At 52.9% G+C, this 18,654-nt stretch overlaps 1 protein-coding gene and 1 long non-coding RNA gene across 2 annotated transcripts; one reads left to right on the plus strand and one right to left on the minus strand.

The window, feature by feature from the left end:
* Nucleotides 1-53: 53 nt before the first annotated feature.
* LOC144580811 (uncharacterized) lies at nucleotides 54-15,840 on the plus strand. The gene is made up of 3 exons (XR_013530989.1): nucleotides 54-170; nucleotides 2,824-2,907; nucleotides 13,223-15,840. It is a non-coding gene; the product is annotated as an uncharacterized LOC144580811 (long non-coding RNA).
* MYPOP (Myb related transcription factor, partner of profilin) lies at nucleotides 3,622-14,928 on the minus strand. Its single transcript, XM_002807853.7, has 3 exons — nucleotides 14,885-14,928; nucleotides 13,588-14,141; nucleotides 3,622-4,915 (listed from the first exon to the last, which is right to left on the minus strand). The coding sequence occupies exons 2-3, from the start codon at nucleotides 14,087-14,089 to the stop codon at nucleotides 4,221-4,223; spliced, it is 1,197 nt and encodes a 398-aa protein (XP_002807899.3). The 5' UTR covers nucleotides 14,090-14,141; nucleotides 14,885-14,928; the 3' UTR covers nucleotides 3,622-4,220.
* Nucleotides 15,841-18,654: the final 2,814 nt, after the last annotated feature.

Here is an 18,654-nt window from a genome sequence, read left to right on the forward strand (position 1 = left end):
GTTACATAACGCGCCGGCAAAGCCTTCTGGGAAACGTAGTCCCGCCGGGGCCTGCTCTTAAAGGGAACGGCGGGCAGCCAGCGGGGGTCGCCGCCTCTCCTCGCGCAACCCTTACTCCTCCTCGCCTCGGGGCCGGAGTTCCGCACGCCGTGAGGAGCTGGGACACAAAGGTGGGAGGCGAGGACAAAATACGAATGATCAGAGCTACTCCGGGTTCAGAAATTGTGGGGGTGGGTGGACAGGCTGCTGGCTTCCAACTTCTGTTTCGATTTGCGGTGCAGCTTTAGGCAAAATTTCTTACCCTCTCTGAGCCTCAGTTTCCTCGCCCAGCAAAGGTGGGCCAATGACGAATTAGGAGGGCAGCAGCTTCTGGGGCGGGGCGGAGAAGCTCTGATTGGCTTCAGAGAAGGGACAGGAAGCTGCCAACTAGGAGGGGGTGGAGGTGGCCACTTGGCACTTCATCCTTCTCCGGAATCCCTGGCTCTGGGGCCCGCCACAGCCAGAGGAGGGAGAGGACTAAGGGCTCCTGAGTCAGAGCTTTGCCTCAGTTTGCTAAAGGAGGGGGGCGACCGAGCGCCCTCTAACCCTGTCCTAGCTCTGCTCGCGCGCTCTGGTCTCTAAAGGGTTACACCATCGGCCGCTGGGCGTCCCCCCACCCGCTTCACTACAATTCCCAAAATGCGCCGCGGGGCGGACAAAGTGACGTACTTCCGCCGTCTGGGAGGTTGGGGGGAGGCCTTCCAGATTCGCGCTACCTCCCCCGCTCCCCACCCCCAACTTTCTGGGGTCTTTGCGTGCTTTCGGAGCATGGCGTTTGCGGGACCCTTAGCCTCTATTGCTCCCCAGTTTGAGGGAAGAGTAAGGGGCTAAGAGGAGGGAGTTGCTGGGGAAGGGCAAATACCCGACCACCTTTCCCCAACCTTGAGCGCTCACTACCTGGGAGGCCCAATCAGTCTTTGGGGACCCTCCTGTCTTCTTTCCCGGGCCTTGGGAACGGGACGAGGCTGTCTTTGGGGAAGGGCGGAGGCGGGTCTCCAGGTTCTAACCCACAACAGCCCCTTTCTCTTTCTAGGCCTGGGTCCGTGTTAGGTGCTTAAAAATATTTGAATTGACGTGCCAGTTGACCCTGGTTTTCAGTCTAGTGAGGGGCTGCCTGTCCCTTACTCTCCCGTCCCACTGCAACCGCAGCAGCTCTGATTCTGTTACCCAGACTTCACAATTTCAAAATAGTTTCACAATTTTGCCTACCACCTGTATTTGAACACTTTTCTCTCTTAAAAAAAAGATTTATGAGGCCAAGGTGGAAGGATTGCTTGAGCCTGGCGGTAGAGGCTGCAGTGAACCATGATCACGCCACTGCACTCCAGCCTGGGCGATAAAGCAAGACCCTATCTCAGAAAAAAAGAAGAAGATTTATCTACTTTTGCCTCATCCTGGGTACTCCACAATGATGGGTTTCATGTATTTATTACCTTAAAAAAAAATCAGTTAAAACTACAGAATCATTCTAGAGGCATTCATATGTCACTTAAAATTGCCTTTGGGCCATTATTTACTAAACACTAATGGGAGTTAAGACTTCTGGCCTGATTCAGCCTTCAGGTGGACTGGACTGGCCTCTGACCAGCTGTGGCCTTGGGCAAATCTCTAAACTTCTTGGGAAAAATGGAGAACCCCGCCCCCCCTCCCCGAGTTTGTTTTTATTTGGGTATCTTCAGATTGAATGGAAACGTGCATATAAATGCTTAGCTTGATGCCTGGCACAGAACAGAAGTTCCATAAATGGAAGTTGTTTTTAAGCTGTGCAATTATTCAGCTATTCAACCCCTCTTCCGTTCTAGGCATTGCTGGGGACACGGCAGTGATTCAGACAGGCTTAAGCTCTGCAACTGAGAAGCCCCAGCCTGGTGATGGAGGCAGATATTAAACTTAAATTTACTCAAAATGATGAACTAAAATTTGTGATAACTGCTGTGGAGTGTATGTTAGGGAAAGCTTTCCGGGCTAGGCGTGGTGGCTCATGCCTGTAATACCAGCACTTTGGGAAGCTTGCGGAGGGTGGATTACTTGAGGTCAGAAGTTTGAGACCAGACTGACCAATATGGTGAAATCTTGTCTCTAAAAATTAAAAAAGTGGGCCGGGCGCAGTGGCTCAAGCCTGTAATCCCAGCACTTTGGGAGGCCGAGGCGGGTGGATCACGAGGTCAACAGATCGAGACCATCTTGGTCAACATGGTGAAACCCCGTCTCTACTAAAATTACAAAAAAATTAGCTGGGCACGGTAGTGCGTGCCTGTAATCCCAGCTGCTCGGGAGGCTGAGGCAGGAGAATTGCCTGAACCCAGGAGGCGGAGATTGCGGTGAGCCGAGATCGCGCCATTGCACTCCAGCCTGGGTAACAAGAGCGAAACTCCGTCTCAAAAAAAAAAAAATTTAAAAAGTAGGCTGGGCTGGCCAGGTGCAGTGGCTCATGCCTGAAATCCCAGCACTTAGAGAGGCCAAGGTGGTTGGATCACAAGGTCAGGAGTTCAAGACCAACCTGACCAACATGGTGAAACCCTGTCTCTACTAAAAATACAAAAATTAGCTGGTTGTGGTGGCCCACACCTGTAATCCCAGCTACTTGGGAGGCTGAGGCAGGAAAACTGCTTGAACCTGGACCCGGGAGGTGGAGTTGCAGTGAGCCGAGATCGTGCCACTGCACTCCAGCCTGGCAACAGAGAAAGACTCTAATCTCAAAAAAAAAAAAAAAAGAAAAAGAAAAAAAAAAGTATAATATAATTATAGGAAGAAAACCTCTGACATCTTTATGCCCATTTACAGATGAGAGCACTAGAAGCCCATGGCTACACAGTTGGCCGGAGCAGCCTCACAGCTTGAGCCAAGTCTGAGTCCAGGATGATGATGGTGACTATCTACTTTGTTACCTGGCCCTGCAGCAGAGTAAAGGAACCAGTTCTTGCCTTCATGACATTATGGGGCAAATGCACCTTAAACAGATAAGTCCTGTTTATTTAGAGATACCATGAAAAAGAACCTGGCTGTGTGTGGTGGCTCATGCTTATAGTCCCAACACTTTGGGAAGCCAAGGTAGGAGGGCTGCCTGAGCCCAGGAGTCCAAGACCAGCCTGGACAACACAGGAAAACCCCATCTCTACAAAAATAAAACAATTAGCCTGGCAGATGGTGCAGGTCTGTGGTCCCAGCTACTTGGGAGGCTGAGGCAGGAGGATTGCTTGAGCCTGGGAGGTCGAGGTTGCAGTGAGCCATGACAGTGCCACTGCACTCCAGTCTGGGCAACAGAGCAAGATCCTATCTCAAAAAAACAAAAAGAAAAGAAAAGAAAAAGAACCACAGACACTGAGAGAGACTCTAAGAGGCAAACCCACGCTAGCCTTGGGGAGGGAATCTCGGACTTTCTCCTGGAGGTGACATTTAGACTGGTATCTAAAGAATGAGTAGGAATAAGATTTCATGTGAACACAAGACTTGATGGCTTTAAAAACTAAAAAAAAAAAAAAGGCTGGAAAACCACCAGTCTCCCAATTGCCTGCCTGTGCAGGGGGCGGGGCAGTGTAGGTGCTGGTCCCCTAGGCCCGTCTCAGACAGAGGCTCAAGTAATTGTATTAAAAATAAGTTTATTGATATATTGTCCCCACTGGGGAGAAAGGAGGGGGTTGAGCTCCAGAAGTCAGAGAGAGATAGCAGTGGTAGGCAGAGAACCCAACCTCTACCTCTCCTATCAGAACTCGGAGTCTCCTCTCCCTAGGGTATAGACGGCTATATCCCCTTTGTCATCCATATTTTGATTTGTCTTACAACTCCCACCCCCTCCAAAGTCTGGGATTGGGAGGTAGGGAGTCCCCCACGGGTCAATTCTCTTCAAGTCAAGAACAGGAATTGTTAGGGAGGGGCTATGTGCAGACCCGAGAGGTTCCCTCCCTACCCTACATAGGGCAATAATAAATAACATGAAATCGATGGCTTAGAAGTCAGGGTTAAGGGAGGCAGCCAGGCAGACAGCACTGTACCAGAGAAAGGGGTTGAGGGGGCCCATTGCTGAGGCCCCTCCAGAGAATCAGGCACTAACTAGCACAGGGAGTGCTCACATCCCTGGAGCAGAGAGCTAGGGTGCAGCTGAGATGGGCAGAGAGCGTCGCCCCCCTCGACTGCGCCAAGCTGGGGAGAGGGGGTGCAGGCAGGAGTGTAGATAGTAGATTTCACGGAGATTTCCATCGACCGCGCCTTTTCCGTGTAGGGAAACCTTTTCTCCGCTTGTGTGGGGGGGAGTCGTGTGGAGGGAGTGGGGCTGAGGGTGGCCGGGGCACCCCCTCCTCGCTCCTTGGGGCAATGATCACTCCCCTGGCTGCCACCACTGCCCCGTCCACCACAGCAGCTACCACGGACACGGGCTCTGGGGTGATCTCTACTTTGGGGGCTGGAGGGGGCAGGACAGGCCTGGGAGCTGGGGGTGGGGGTGGCGGCAGAGGTGGGGGGAGGGAGTCGACTGGGGTTCCTGGCAGAAGGGGCAGCAGGGCGCTGAGGGCCTCGCTCAGTTTGGCCAGTCCCTGTCGAAGGGTGCCAGCCAGCTCCCGGATGGCGTTGGCAGTCTCCTGCTGGGCTCGCAGGAAGTCCAGGGAGGGGTCTGGGGCCAAGAGCATGGGTGGAGGCCGAGGAGGGGGTGGGGGGCTTGGGGGCGAGGGTGCCACTTGGGCCAGTGGCAGTGGAGGTGGCAGTGGAGGGGCTGGGGGTGGTGGAGACAAGGCCAGGCGAGGCAGCTGGACTGGCTGCAGGGCCGAAGGGGGTGGGGACTCACGCTCCTTGGGCCGAGGGCAGCCCCCTTCCTGAGGATTGCAGGAGGGCCGGGCCCAGGGCTCGGGGCTGCTGGAGCCCCCCTTGCTGTGGGCTGATGTATCTGTAGAGAGAGAAATGCAGATAAGGGGTGAGTGACCCTTGATGCTCCCTTGATTTCCCCTTTCCCCCTCCCTCCCTCACCTTCCCCCTACCCAAACCTAGAACAGAGTCTTGCTCTGTTACCCAGGCTGGAGTGCTGTGGCATGATCTCGGCTCACTGCAATCTCTACCTCCTGGGTTCAAGCAATTCTCCTGCTTCAGCCTCTGGAGTAGCTGGGATTACAGGTGCCCACCACCACACCCAGCTAATTTTTGTATTTTTAGTTGAGATGGGGTTTCATTATGTTGGCCAGGCTGGTCTCGAACTCCTGACCTCATCATCAGCCACCTTGGCCTCCCAAAGTGCTGGGATTACAGGCATGAGCCATTGCACTCAGCCCCAGAACGATCCTTTTAAAACATAAGCCAGATCATGCCTTAGACGAGAAGCTCCAAGGCAGGCCAGTCTTTGTACCCAGAGGAGAGAGAGTCTGTGCCAGGTTTAGTGAAAACAGGTCCCGGAAGTCCCTTGCTGGCAGGCAGCTCCCATTTCACCCACAGTAAGAGCCAACACTTTTTTTTTTTTTTTGAGACAGAGTCTCACTTTGTGGCCTAGGCTGGAGTGCAGTAGTGTGGGTATGATCTCGGCTTACTGCAACCTCCATCTTCTGGCTTCAAACAATTCTCCTGCCTCAGCTTCCCCAAGTAGCTGGGACTACAGGTACATGCCACCCTGCTTGGCTAAATTTTTGTATTTTTAGAAGAGACGGGGTTTTCTTGGCCAGGCTGGTCTCAAACGTCTGACCTCAAGTGATCTACCCAGCTCAGCCTCCCAAAGTTCTGGGATTGCAGGCATGAGCCACCATGCCCAGACAAGGGCCAACATTTGACAAGGCTCTGAACTATGTGGATACTGCACCCACTGCTGGATCCTGAGGAGGTCAGGGAGGGGCCTGGGAGAGAGTAAGGGTGGCTGGGTACTGGGGACATTTCCCTGAGACTCTCTCCAACCAAGGCTGCAGGATTTTCCAGTTCAGCCCCCAGCCTGGTAGGCTTCCTCAGTCTCTACTCACCTGGGGTCTCACTCATGCTCATGGGCTTGAATGCAGTCTGCATACATAGGCTCCCAGCTTCCTGGGCCCAGCCTGAACCTCTCGCCTGAGCTCCAGACTCCTCTCTCCTGCTGGGCACTCTAGTTTGTCTAAAAATGCCCCAAACTCCCTTGCTCAGAGCTGGGCTTCTGATCCTCCCCAAACTTGCTCCTCCCTCAGCTACCCCATCTCAGCAGATGCTCCATCCTCCCAGCTGCTCAGGTTAAACACCTTCACTGTTTTGTTTACTAAGACATCTGCGTGCAGACGGTATCTGCTCTGCCTTCCAATTAAATACACCCAACTTCTTTCTCTATGGTCCCCCGCCCCTGCTCTAACCACCAGCATCTCCCACCGGGACCACTGCAGTCACCACCCCACTGACGGCTCTCTGCTTCCACCAGCAGCCTGAGGGGGTCCAATTAAATTACAATGCAGTGAGGCTACAGCAAACAAGCTAGTCACAGAGGACCACAGATCTTAGGGGCCATTTATATGAAATGTCCAAAAGAGGCAAATCTGGCTGGGTGCGGTAGCTCATGCCTGTAATCCCAGCACTTTGGGAGGCCAAGGCAGGCAGATCAGCTGAGGTCAGGACTTTGAGACCAGCCTGGCCAACATGGTAAAATCCCATCTCCAGTAAAAATACAGAAAATCAGCCGAGCGTGGTGGCTCATGCCTGTAATCCCAGCTATTCAGGAGGCTGAGGCAGAAGAATTGCTTGAACCTGGGAGGTGGAGGTTGTAGTGAGCTGAGAACACGCTACTGTACTCCAGCCTGGGCAATAGAGCAAGATTCTGTGTCAAAAAGAAAAAAATAGGCCAATCTATAGAGACAGAAAGCAGATGAGTGGCTTCCAGGGGCTGGGGGAAGATGGGGAAGATGGGGGATTGGGGATGGCTAGGAGGTGCAGGGTTTCTTTCTGGAGTGATGGAAATGTTCTAAAATTGATTGTGGTGATGGGTGCACAACAGTGAATATACTAAAAGCCATTGATTTGGATACTTTATTTTTTACTTTTTTGAGACAAGAGTCTCGCTGTTGCCCATGCTGGAATGCAGTGGTGAGATCTTGGCTCACTGCAGCCTTAACCTCCCCAGCTTAGCGATCCTCCCATCTCAGCCTCCTGAGCTGCTGGGGCCACAGACGCACAACCCCAAGCCAGGCTAATTTTATTTATTTATTTGTAGAGATGAGGTCTCACTATGTTGCTTAGGCTGGTCTCAAACTCCTGGGCTCAAGCGAATTGTACACTTTAAGTGAGTTGATTGTATAGTATGGGAATTATATCTAATATAATTATTTAAAAAAATACAAGTCAGGCTGGGCACGGTGGCTCACATCTGTAATCCCAGTAGTCAGTGAGGTCGAGGGGGATGGATCACGAGGTCAAGAGATTGACACCATCCTGGCCAACATGGTGAAACCCTGTCTCTACTAAAAATACAGCAATTAGCCAGATGTGGTGGCACGTGCATGTAGTACCAGCTACTTGGGAGGCTGAGGCAGGAGAATCGCTTGAACCTGGCAGCCAAGATCACACCATTTCACTCTGTCCATCCTGGCGACAGAACAAGACTCTGTTCCAAGAAAAAAAATACATAAGTCAGATATTGTTTCTATGCTTGAACCGTCCTGTGGCTCCTACCTCACTCAGGGTAAAAGCAAAATCCTTGAGGCCTCTAGGGCCCTGCCTCCCTGACCTCAGCTCCCATCCCTCCCTCTTAGCTTACTTAGCTCTAGCCACGTGGGCTCCTTGCTGACCTTCAAACACATCGGGCCTACTTCCTTTTTTTTTTTGAGTAGGAGTCTCATTCTGTCACCCAGGCAGGAGTGCAGTGGCGCAATCTCCGCTCACTGCAACCTCTGCCTCCTGGGCTCAATCGATTCTCCCACCTCAGCCTCCTGAGTAGCTGGGACTACAGGTGTGCACCACCATGCCTGGCTAATTTTCGTTTTGTTTTTGTAGAGACAGGGTTTTGCCATGTTGCTCAGGCTGCCCTGTCCCTTTCCTTTTCTCTCCCCTAACCCTACCTGATTCCTCTCCTAGCTCTTATCTCCGCCTGGCATGGAATGGCTCTGCGTCTGCTGTCTACCTCCGCCTCCTGATGTCAGCTCCATCAGGCACGGCTTTATATCACTCCCTTCTGTTTACCTGGTGCCTAGAACAATGTCCAGCACAACATTTTTTCTTTAATAAGAAAACAACTGGGGCTTCCAGAGAGTCAGCGCTGATTGGGTCTCAGGCTCCAGAGCTCCCAGCAGCCACAGGAGAAAGTCCAGCCTCTTCCCACGGCTGTGGGGCCTCAGCGCTTGCTCCCACCTCCTTCTTTCTGTCTGTCTTCCCACGTGCTGTTCCCTGGGCTAGGCTCACACTGCCTCTTGCATCAGCTTGGATGTTTTTTTCGGATGTTCCTTCCTTGGGGAAGTTGGCCTCCCGCTCCTTGGCCAAATCAGATTACCCCGCTCTTCTCTTAAAAACAGCCAGCCAAAGAAAGAGAGAGAGAGAAAAGAAAAAAAAAAAAGAATAACAAAAACAAAAAACCAGCCATCCAGGCTAGGCGCAATGGCTCACGCTAGTAATCCCAGCATTTTGGGAGACCCAGGCATGTGGATCACCTGAAGTCAGGAGTTTGAGACCAGCCTGGCCAACATGCTGAAGTCCTGTCTCTATTCAAAATACAAAAATTAGCTGGGTGTGGTAGTGCATGCCTGTAATCCCAGCTACTCCAGGTACGGGAATCGCTTGAACCCTGGAGGCAGAGGTTGCAGTGAGACTAGATCGAACTCTAACCTAGACGACAGAGCAAGACCCTGTCTCAAAGACAAACCAACAAACCAGCCACCTCCTGCCCTGGCTGCTGGGGTCCAGCCTCCCTGGGCCAGCCACCAGCAGGAGGTAGGGAGGCTGGGAGAGAGATAAGCAGAGCAGACAGTGACAGAACAACTGAGCCAGACCCTGGGCTAAATCCCCTCTTCCAGGATCTCACGGAGTCCTCCCAGCCATGCTATGGGGTAGGCGCTATCATCATCATTGCGCCGTTTTATAAATGAGGTGACTTGATGCTCAGAGAGAGGTGTCATGTGCAGAAAAGGGATTTGAACCCGGGTTGACTCCAGAGTCCGTGCTTTTGTTTGTTTTGTAGAGATGGGGGCCTCGCTACATTGCCCAAGTTGGTCTCAAACTCCTAGCCTCAAATGATCCTCCTGCCTTGGCCTCCCAAAGTGCTGGGATTACAGGCATGAGCCACTGCATGGCCAGAGTCCATGCTCTTTTTGATTTTGAGACAGGGTCTCACTCTGTCACCCAGGCTGGAGTGCAGTGGCATAATCTGGACTCACTGTAACTTTTACCTCCCAGGTTCACTCCTGCCTCAGCTTCCTGAGGAGCTGGGATTATAGGCATGTGCACCACGCCTGGCTGATTTTTGTATTTTTAGTAGAGATGAGGTTTTACCATGTTGGCCAGGCTGGTCTCGAACTCCTGTTCTCAAGGGATTTGCCTACCTTGGCCTCCTCTGTCTCCCAGAGTGCTGGGATTACAGGTGTGAACCACTCCACCACAGCGGAATCCATGCTCTTAAACACTCCTGGGGCAAGGGCTGTGGGCCTGGGGTGTGGGCATGGGTAGGAAGTCTTCCTTATAAGGAACGTGGGAATTGCAGCCACTCAGAAATGTGGCTTTTCCAGTCTACTGAGTAAAAAGGAACAGGAAGTAGCCCAGCCTTCTTGCCCACCAGGTTCACAGGAGTCATACAGGCCACTGCAAGAGGTTTTTTTTTTGCTTTTTACTTTTTTCTTTACAGATGGAGTCTAGCTTTGGCACCCAGGCTGGAGTGTAATGGTGTGATCTCCGCTCACTGCAAATTCTACCTCCCAAACTCAAACAATTCTCCTGCCTCAGCCTCCCGAGTAGCTGGGATTATAGGCACGCACGCACCACCATGCCTGGCTAATTTTTGTATTTTAGTAGAGATGCAGTTTCACCAGGTTACCTAGGCTGGTCTGGAACTCCTGACCTCAGGTGATCCACCTGCCTCAGCCTACCAAAGTGCTGGGATTACAGGTGTGAGCCACCGTGCCCAGCTGTTTGTTTTTTTTTGAGGAAGGCTCTCGCTCTGTTGCCCAGGTTGGAGTGCAGTGGTAGGATCATGGCTCACTGCAACCTCTGCTTCCTAGGCTCAAGGGATCCTCATGCTGCCTCAACCTCATGTGTAGCTGGGACCAAGGTGCCATGCCACCATGCCTGGTTAATTTTTGGATTTTTTTGTAGAGATGGGGGTCTCACTTTGTTGCCCAGGCTGGTCTTGCACTCCTGGGATCAAGCAATCCTCCCGCCTTAGGCTCCCAAAGTGCTGGGATTACAGACATGCCTCTGTGCCTGGCTTCACTGTAAGAGTTAAAATCATATTTATTTGCAAACTTTGGATCTCAGCTTTCCCTACTTGTTGTTTTTGTTTGTCTGTTTGTTTGTTTGAGGAGTCTCACTCCGTCACCCAGGCCGGAGTGCAGTAGCACGATCTCAGCTCATGCAGCCTCCACCTCCCAGGTTCAAGTGATTCTCCAGCTTCACCCTTCTGAGTAGCTGGGATTACAGGTACATGCCACCATGTCTGGCTAATTTTTGTATTTTTTTTTTTTTTTTTTGAGACGGAGTTTCGCTCGTTACCCAGGCTGGAGGGCAATGGTGCGATCTTGGCTCACCACAACCTCTGCCCCCTGGGTTCAGGCAATTCTCCTGCCTCAGCCTCCTGAGTAGCTGGGATTACAGGCATGCGCCACCATGCCCAGCTAATTTTTTGTATTTTTAGTAGAGATGGGGTTTCACCATGTTGACCAGGATGGTCTTGATCTCTTGACCTCGTGATCCACCCGCCTCGGCCTCCCAAAGTGCTGGGATTACAGGCTTGAGCCACCGCGCCCTGCGCTTAATTTTTGTATTTTTTAGTAGAGATGGGGTTTCGCCATGTTGGCCAGGCTGGTCTCGAACTCCTGACCCCAGGTGATGTGCCTGCCTCGGCCTCCCAAAGTGCTGGGATTACAGGCATGAGCCACTGCACCTGCCCCTCAGTTTCCATACTTGTAAATGAGTGTATGACCTGGGACTACACAGAGTGCTGAGATTACAGGTGTGAGCCACCGTGCCAGGCCTGTGTAAAGTTCTAACCGAGGATGCTCTATGCATGTTCCCGCCTCAGAACCTTTACACGTGCTGTTTCCTATAGCAGGAGTGCCCTTTTCCCAGGTGTCTGCCAGGCTCACACTATTCTCACCTCTGCTTGAATTTCACCTGCTCTGAGAAGCCCTTCCTGACTACCCTGTCTTACAGCCCCCTTCCGTGACTCACCAACCTCTGAATATGCCTTATTTCTCCTCTTAGTTCTCACCACCTCCTGTATACACAGTCTGTTTTGGGGGTCACTTCTTTGTGGTCTGTTTTCTTCAACTACATAGAATGTCAGCTCCATAAGGAAAGGGGATCTTGTCTTTTTCTTTACAGTATTCTCTGCACCTATGATAGTAGCTGCCCTGGAAGGGGTTCTCAATGTATTATTTGTTTTTTTAAAATTAATTAATTAATTAATTATTTAAGATGGGGTTTCACCATGATGGCCAGGCTGGTCTTGAACTCCTGACTTCAGGTGATCCACCCATTTCAGCCTCCCAAAGTGCTAGGATTACAGGCATGAGCCACCGCGCCCAGCCCGTATTATTTGTTAAATGAGTCAATGAAGCGGTTATACAGTTTCTGAAAAAATAAGTTGGCCATCTCACAGATGGAAACACCAAGGTTTGATTCAAGGTTTGAGAACAAGGATCCCACGTGATTGTGTCACCTTCCTGCTTAAGAGACTTTCATGCCTCCTGAATGCGCTTAAGAGCAAATCCAGGCTGGGCACGGTGGCTCATACCTGTAATCCCAGCACTTTGGGAGGCCGAGGAGGGCGGATCACCTGAGATCGGGAGTTCGAGACCAGCTTGGTCGACATGGTAAAATCCTGTCTCTACCAAAAATACAAAAACTACCCAGGCATGGTGGTGGGCGTCTGTAATCCCAGCTACTCAGGAGGCTGAGGCAGGAGAATCACTTGAAGCCGGGAGGCAGAGGTTGTAGCGAGCCACGATTGTGCCACTGCTCTCCAGCCTGGGCAACAGAGGGAGACTCCATCTAAGGAAAAAAAAAAAAAAAAAGCAAGTTCAAATTCCTGACCTTGACATCCACACCACATGTAATCTAATTCTGACACACTCATTAACTTCTGGTCAATATTAACTCTTGTTACTGCTGGGCAATCTAGCCCAGTGGTTAACTGCCATGGACTGGGAGTTGGACACACACTTATGTTTGAGTCCTGACTCTGTCACTTACTTGCTGCGTGACCTTGTGCTGGTGAATGAACCTCTCTGAATCACATGATCTTGGACTGTCTTGACTGATCATGCCCATGTTCCTCCCCTTCTTCCAACCCTTCCATGGCTCCTCATAGCAGTCAGGATAAAATCCAAACTCCTCACCTTGGCCTAAAGGTGCTGTATGGTCTGGTCTTTGCTGACCTCTCTGAGCTCATCTCAAAATGTTAATTTTATTCAACCTTTCCCCTCTACACCCTCTGCCCTGCAACTTCTTTTAGTTTCCCAAACTGGCCAAGCTTTCTTGCCTCCAAGCCATTGGACGTGCTGTTTCCTCTACCAAAAATACTTTCCCAGCTCTTCATCTTACTCTGCATTTCAGCTCTGATGTCCCCTCCTCCAGGAAGCCCTCCTGGATACTCCCCCCAACCCACCTCCCCCACCAGAGTCAGAAACCCCTTCTGGGCTTCCACAGTCCCTAGGATCCCCCACCCCAGCCCTGTCCCCTCAACTCATCACTGTCTTCCCCACCCCACTACTGGACTGGCTCAGTCATCCATGTGTCTCCAGCCTTATGTAGCACAGAGCAGGTGCTCAGGGAATGGCTGTAGAGGAAATAATCCAGAATCGAAGCTAAGCAGGAAGTCTCCGTAGTCAGCTCTCCCCACCTCTATGGAAGGCATGACCTTGGGAAAATGACCAAACATGTCTGAGTCTTTGATTTAGGAAATGGTGAAATAGTATGCATCTCGCCGCAGTGACGAGTCTCTCAGGAACTAACAGTGGGAGTTCAGGAGGTGCTGACCTCAGCAACTTACCCGTATCAGCTCATTTAATCTTCACAGCAACACTCGGAGGTGCAGACTATTTTTATCTCCATTTTACAGATGCAGCAACTTACTCCGATGACACAGTGGAGTGGCAAAGCTGTGACTGGAGCCCAGGCAGTCTGCCTCCAGAGTCACTACTCTACATTGCCTTTCATGAAATCCTGCCTGTGCTGACCATCCCAGGTGTGGACCTCCTAGGTCTGGTTTCATTCCTGACTCTTGACAGTCACTAGCTAAGGGACCTGAGGCAAGTCATTTCATTTCTCTGCGTTTCAATTTCCCTCGCTATAAAGTGGGGAGGACAGCACCCACCTCACAGGCTGCAGCAAGTCTTGGATGAGCCACGTAAAAGGCTTGGAACAGCGCAGGCACGCAGCCAACTTTGCGTTTGCTCTCGCTAAGGCGATGCTGAAGACACTCACCTGCACGTCGGTCCTCCCTGCGATCTTCTGACAACACATAGCGTTGGGGGCAGGCGCTTGGGGGCGGCGGCTGTGAAGAGGGGGCTGCAGGGGGCTCCTCCGCCCCAGCACCTGCTCCTGGCCCCGCCACACCTGGCCCCAGGATGGCAAAAATGGTTTCCTCTTCCGCGGAGAAGGCGTCCTCGGCGGCGGGCCCGGCACCCTGCGTGGAGTGCGGCACGCGGGCGAGCTTCTCCTTGGTGCGGCGCTTGAAGTCGTTCCAGCGCTTCTGCACCTCCTGGCCCGTGCGCTTCCAGCTGGTGATACCGTTGATCTTGGCGGCGATGCCGTCCCACACACGACGCCGCTCGGCCACGCTCACCCGACGGCTCTGCGCGCCGTAGAGCTGCGGGTAGTGGGCGCGCACCTCGCGGATCAGGATCTGGTTCTCTTCGAACGAGAAGCGCGGCTTTCGCAGCCGGGTGGTTTCCTCCGTTTCGCCAGCCGCCGCCGCCGAGGCCATGGCGCCCCCCGACGCTGCCGTCCGGCCGCCCGGCGCATGGGGGGCGCCGGCGCTGTGGGCAAAGGACGCAAGGGGCTGGTTGGGGCTCGACGCTCCCCCGCCGCCGCCCCGCCCAGACCGCTGGGCCGCGAGGTCCTCGGCCCCTGGGGCAGGAGTGGGGGCGGAGGGCGGGGGGCGGGGGGCGGGCAGTCGGCACTTGGGGCAGTCGGCAGCGCCTAAGAATAGCTGACACCAGCGGAGCGCTCGGCTCGGGCTTCACGTGGCGCTGTCACGCTGAAGAGTTGATGGAAATTGCGGGAGGGTCTGAGGGATGGAGGGAAAGGAGGAAAAGTGCGAGGAGAGGAGGTGTCTGCAGGAGTTAGAGAGTGGGGGCACGGGAGGACAGGAAATGGAGGGAGGATAGGGGTGTCTTAGGGGTCTTAGATGCATGAAGATGAGGAGATGCGGAAGGGGCGATACAGCAAGAAGGGGGGAATCTGGAGCAGAGGAGGAGCTCTAGGGGCTCCAGGGGGCAACGGGGTGTCTGTAAGACTGATATGAGACGGTCCCTGAGAGGGTATGTCCAGGAATAATGGTGGAGTGGAAGCTCCCCTATCAGTGGAAGAGCTGAGACGATCAAATATTAGGGATCAGGGTCTGCGGGGGTTGTGGGGGCTCTGGGGATTGCCACAAATTAAGGGGAGCTCGAGATAATGGGGGTCCGGTATCACAAGGAGACAGCGGAGGCTACGGGGGACTGCAGGAAGAGCGAGGGTCGCGGAGGGTGGGGACCGAGTCGGGCCACGGGTCACTCACCGGCGTCCCCGCAGTCGCCGGTGGGTCAGGGCTCTGGCTTCTGCGGCCTATTCCCACCCTCCGCCCCCTCCCTCCCCTCTTTGGGCCCCGCCTCCGGTCGCCCCTCAAGCCAAGGCGCAGGCGCGCCCAACGCCAGTCGGCCCCAAAGCCCTCAACCTTCCCCAGCGGGGCGCAGGCGCAGAACTGCGCTCCGCCGAGCCCCACCGGCAGGCTGCAACCGCGCAGCCGCAGGGTTAGCGCTGCGCGGGTCCCCTAGCCCCTGGGGCCACAACGGCGCACGCGCGAAAACTCCATCGCGCGCATGCGCGTCCCTGGGGTGGTACCCGGGACCTGGTCTCGGCGCAGGGGTAGCGAGCCTTGGAGGAGGTGGGAGATGCTGGGAGCGCGCTAGTACCGAGTGGTGTCCCAGCTTTTCCGGGACAGCAACTGTCCCTTTCTTTAGGAGAAAGGGGAGTGAGGCAGCGCTGAAGGGAAGCGCTTTGTCTCCTTGACAACTGCGTGGTTGGGGTGGAAGCGTGAGGAAGCCGCTTTGCCTCCTCGTTTGCCCGCCCCTTCGCTGGGCCGCTCCAGAGCTGCCCACCTCGCACCCCTAGAGGCGGGGCGTCCTGGAGATGTCCCGCCCCGGGCGGATGCAGTAACCATAGTAACCCACTAGCCTTCCAATCACACCTTGGGGGCCCCTCTGTCCGCACCTTTACCTCGAGGAGCCGGGAAGATGCGACGGAAGAGCTTCCTGGAGGGTAGGGAGAGAGATCCTGACGCCGGCACGACTTTAAGCGAATACATGGAGACAGGAATGAAGCCAGAACGCAGTTCGGGTGGGCCGGATGGCATGATGATGGAGCTCAGTCCAGCTGAGAAATGTGTTTGTTAGCATCCTGCAGGAGTCCTCAAGGTCATTCGACAACCGGTGCTTCATTCATCGATTCAATAAATATACATGAGCACTTACAACAATCCCTGGTACAATGAGCATAAAAGCAAAAATTCGTAGTCTGGGCCTGGCTCCGTGGCTCACGCCTGTAATCCCCACACTTTGGGAGGCCAAGACAGGCGGATCACCTGAGGTCAGGAGTTCGAGACCAGCCTGGCCATCATAGTGAAACCTCGTCTCTCCTGAAAATACAGGCATGGTGGTGTATGCCTGTAATTCCAGCTACTTGGGAGGCTCAGGCATGAGAATTGCTTAAACCTGGGAGGCAGAGGTTACAGTGAGCTGAGATTGCACCGCTGCACTCCAGCCTGGGTGACAGAGCTAGACCCCGTCTCAAAAAAAAAAAAAAAAAAAAGCTTTGGTGAGTGTAAACTGACCAACAGGTTGAATGGTTTCCCCCCAAAAATAGAGGCTGACGTCCTGATCCCCCAGTGCTTCAGAATGTGACCTTGTTTGGAAATAGGGTCCTTGGAGAGGGGATTCGTTAAGATGAGGCCATACCAGAGTGGGGTGGGCCCTTCGTTCATCATTCCTGGTGTCTTTATAAGAGGAGACACACAGGCCAGGAGCGGTGGCTCAAGCCTGTAATCTTAGCACTTTGGGAGGCCAAGGCGGGTGGATCACGAGGTCAAGAGATCGAGACCATTCTGGTCAACACGGTGAAACCCCGTCTCTATTAAAAATACAAAAAAATTAGTTGGGCATGGTGGTGCGCGCCTGTAATCCCAGCTACTCGGGAGGCTGAGGCGGGAGAATTGCCTGAACCCAGGAGGCGGAGGTTGCGGTGAGCCGAGATCGCGCCATTGCAGTCTAGCCTGGGTAACAAGAGCGAAACTCCGTCTCAAAAAACAAAACCAAAACCAAAACAAAACAAAAAGAGGAGACACACATGTAATCCAAGCACTTTGGGAGGCCAAGGCGGGTGGATCACAAGGTCAAGAGATCGAGACCATCCTGGTCAACATGGTGAAACCCCGTCTCTACTAAAAATACAAAAAATTAGCTGGGCATGGTGGCACATGCCTGTAATCCCAGCCAAGGAGGCTGAGGCAGAGAATTGCCTGAACCCAGGAGGCAGAGGTTGCGGTGAGCCAAGATCGCGCCGTTGCACTCCAGCCTGGGTAACAAGAATCAAACTCTGTCTTTAAAAAAAAAAAGAAGAAGAGGAGGCACACAAAGGAAGACAGCTCTGTGGCGACAGAGACGGGGGTGCTGAAGCCACAAGCCCAAGAAGGCCCTGTGCTATCAGAAGCTGGAAGAATCCAGGAAATATCCTCCCGTAGAGCCTTGTCAGGAGTGAGGCCATGCCCATGCCTTGATTTAGGATTTTCAGCCTGGTGAACTGGGAGACAATATGTTTATCTCTCTCTCTCTCTCTTTTTTTTTTTTTTTTTTTGAGATGGAAAGTCTCGCTCTGCCACCCAGGCTTGAGTACAGTGGCCCGATCTTGGCTCACTGCAGCCTCCTTCACCTCCCAGGTTCCAGCAATTCTTCTGGCTCAGCCTCCTGAGTAGCTACGATTACAGGTGCCCACCACCATGCCCAGCTAATTTTTGTATTTTTAGTTGAGATGGAGTTTTACCATGTTGGCCAGGCTGGTCTCAAACTCCTGACCTCAGGTGATCTGCCTGCCTCAGCCTCCCAAAGTGCTAGGATTACAGGTGTGAACTACTGTGCCCGGCCATGTTCTCTTGTTTTAAACCACCCAGTTTTTGGTGTCATGGCAGTCACAGGAAACAAATGCACTGGGGACCCCGGGGAGGCATCCAGGGAGCTGCCAGCTCCATGGCATTCCAGGCAGAGAGCTGAGTCTAAATCTGGCTTGGAGTTCACGAGATGGTGGGGGGTGGAGAGCCACAGGCAGCAGGGTATGGGGCTCCACAGATGTGGGTAGCTGGAGGCTGGATGCAGGGATGAGGGCGGCTTTGGGAAGGCTTTCTAGGGCCATGTTTTCTTTTTCTTTTTTCTTTTTTCTGAGATGGAGTTTTGCTTTTGTTGTTCAGGCTGGAATGTAATGGTGCGATCTTGGCCCAGTGCAACCTCTGCCTCCTGGGTTCAAGCAATTCTCCTGGCTCAGCCTCCTGAGTAGCTGGGACTACAGGCGCTCACCACCATGCCTGACTCATTTGTGTATTTTTAATAGAGATGGGGTTTCGCCGTGTTGGCCAGGTTCTTCTCCTACTTCTGACTTCAGATGATCTGCCCACCTTAGCCTCCCAAAGTGCTAGGATTACAGGTGTGAGCCACTGCGCCTGGCCAAGGGCCACATTTTCAAAACTATAGGTCTTTTTTTTTTTTTTTTTTTTTTTGAGACAGAGACTTGCTCTATGCCCCAGGCTGGAGTGCAGTGGTACAATCATGACTCAAACTTCCTGGCTCAAGCAACCCTCCCACCTCAGCCTCTAGAATAGCTGAGACTACAGGCACACACCACCATGCCTGGCTAATTAAAAAAAAATTTCTGTAGAGACACAGTCTCACTATGTTGCCCAGGCTGGTCTCGAATTCCTAGGCTTGAGCAATCCTCCCACCTCGGCCTCCTAAAGTGCTAGGATTACAGGCATGAGCCACTGAATCCAGCCAGAACTATGAATCTTGACCCATTAGTGAGTCCAGGAAAATATTTACGGGGCTGCAAGTAGCATTAAACAAATGCACAAAATAAAAGAATAGTAAAATATCAGACGCACTTTATGTATATTTTCCTTCTGTCCTTCCCTCCTTCCTTCCTTCCTTCCTTCCTTCCTTCCTTCCTTCCTTCCTTCCTTCCTTCCTTCCTTTCTTCCTTCCTTCCTTCCCTTCTTCCCTCCTTTCCTCCTTTTCTTTTTTTGGGAGT

This window comes from Callithrix jacchus, chromosome 22 (genome assembly GCF_049354715.1).
Source record: "Callithrix jacchus isolate 240 chromosome 22, calJac240_pri, whole genome shotgun sequence".
Classification (NCBI taxonomy): Eukaryota; Metazoa; Chordata; class Mammalia; order Primates; family Cebidae; genus Callithrix; species Callithrix jacchus.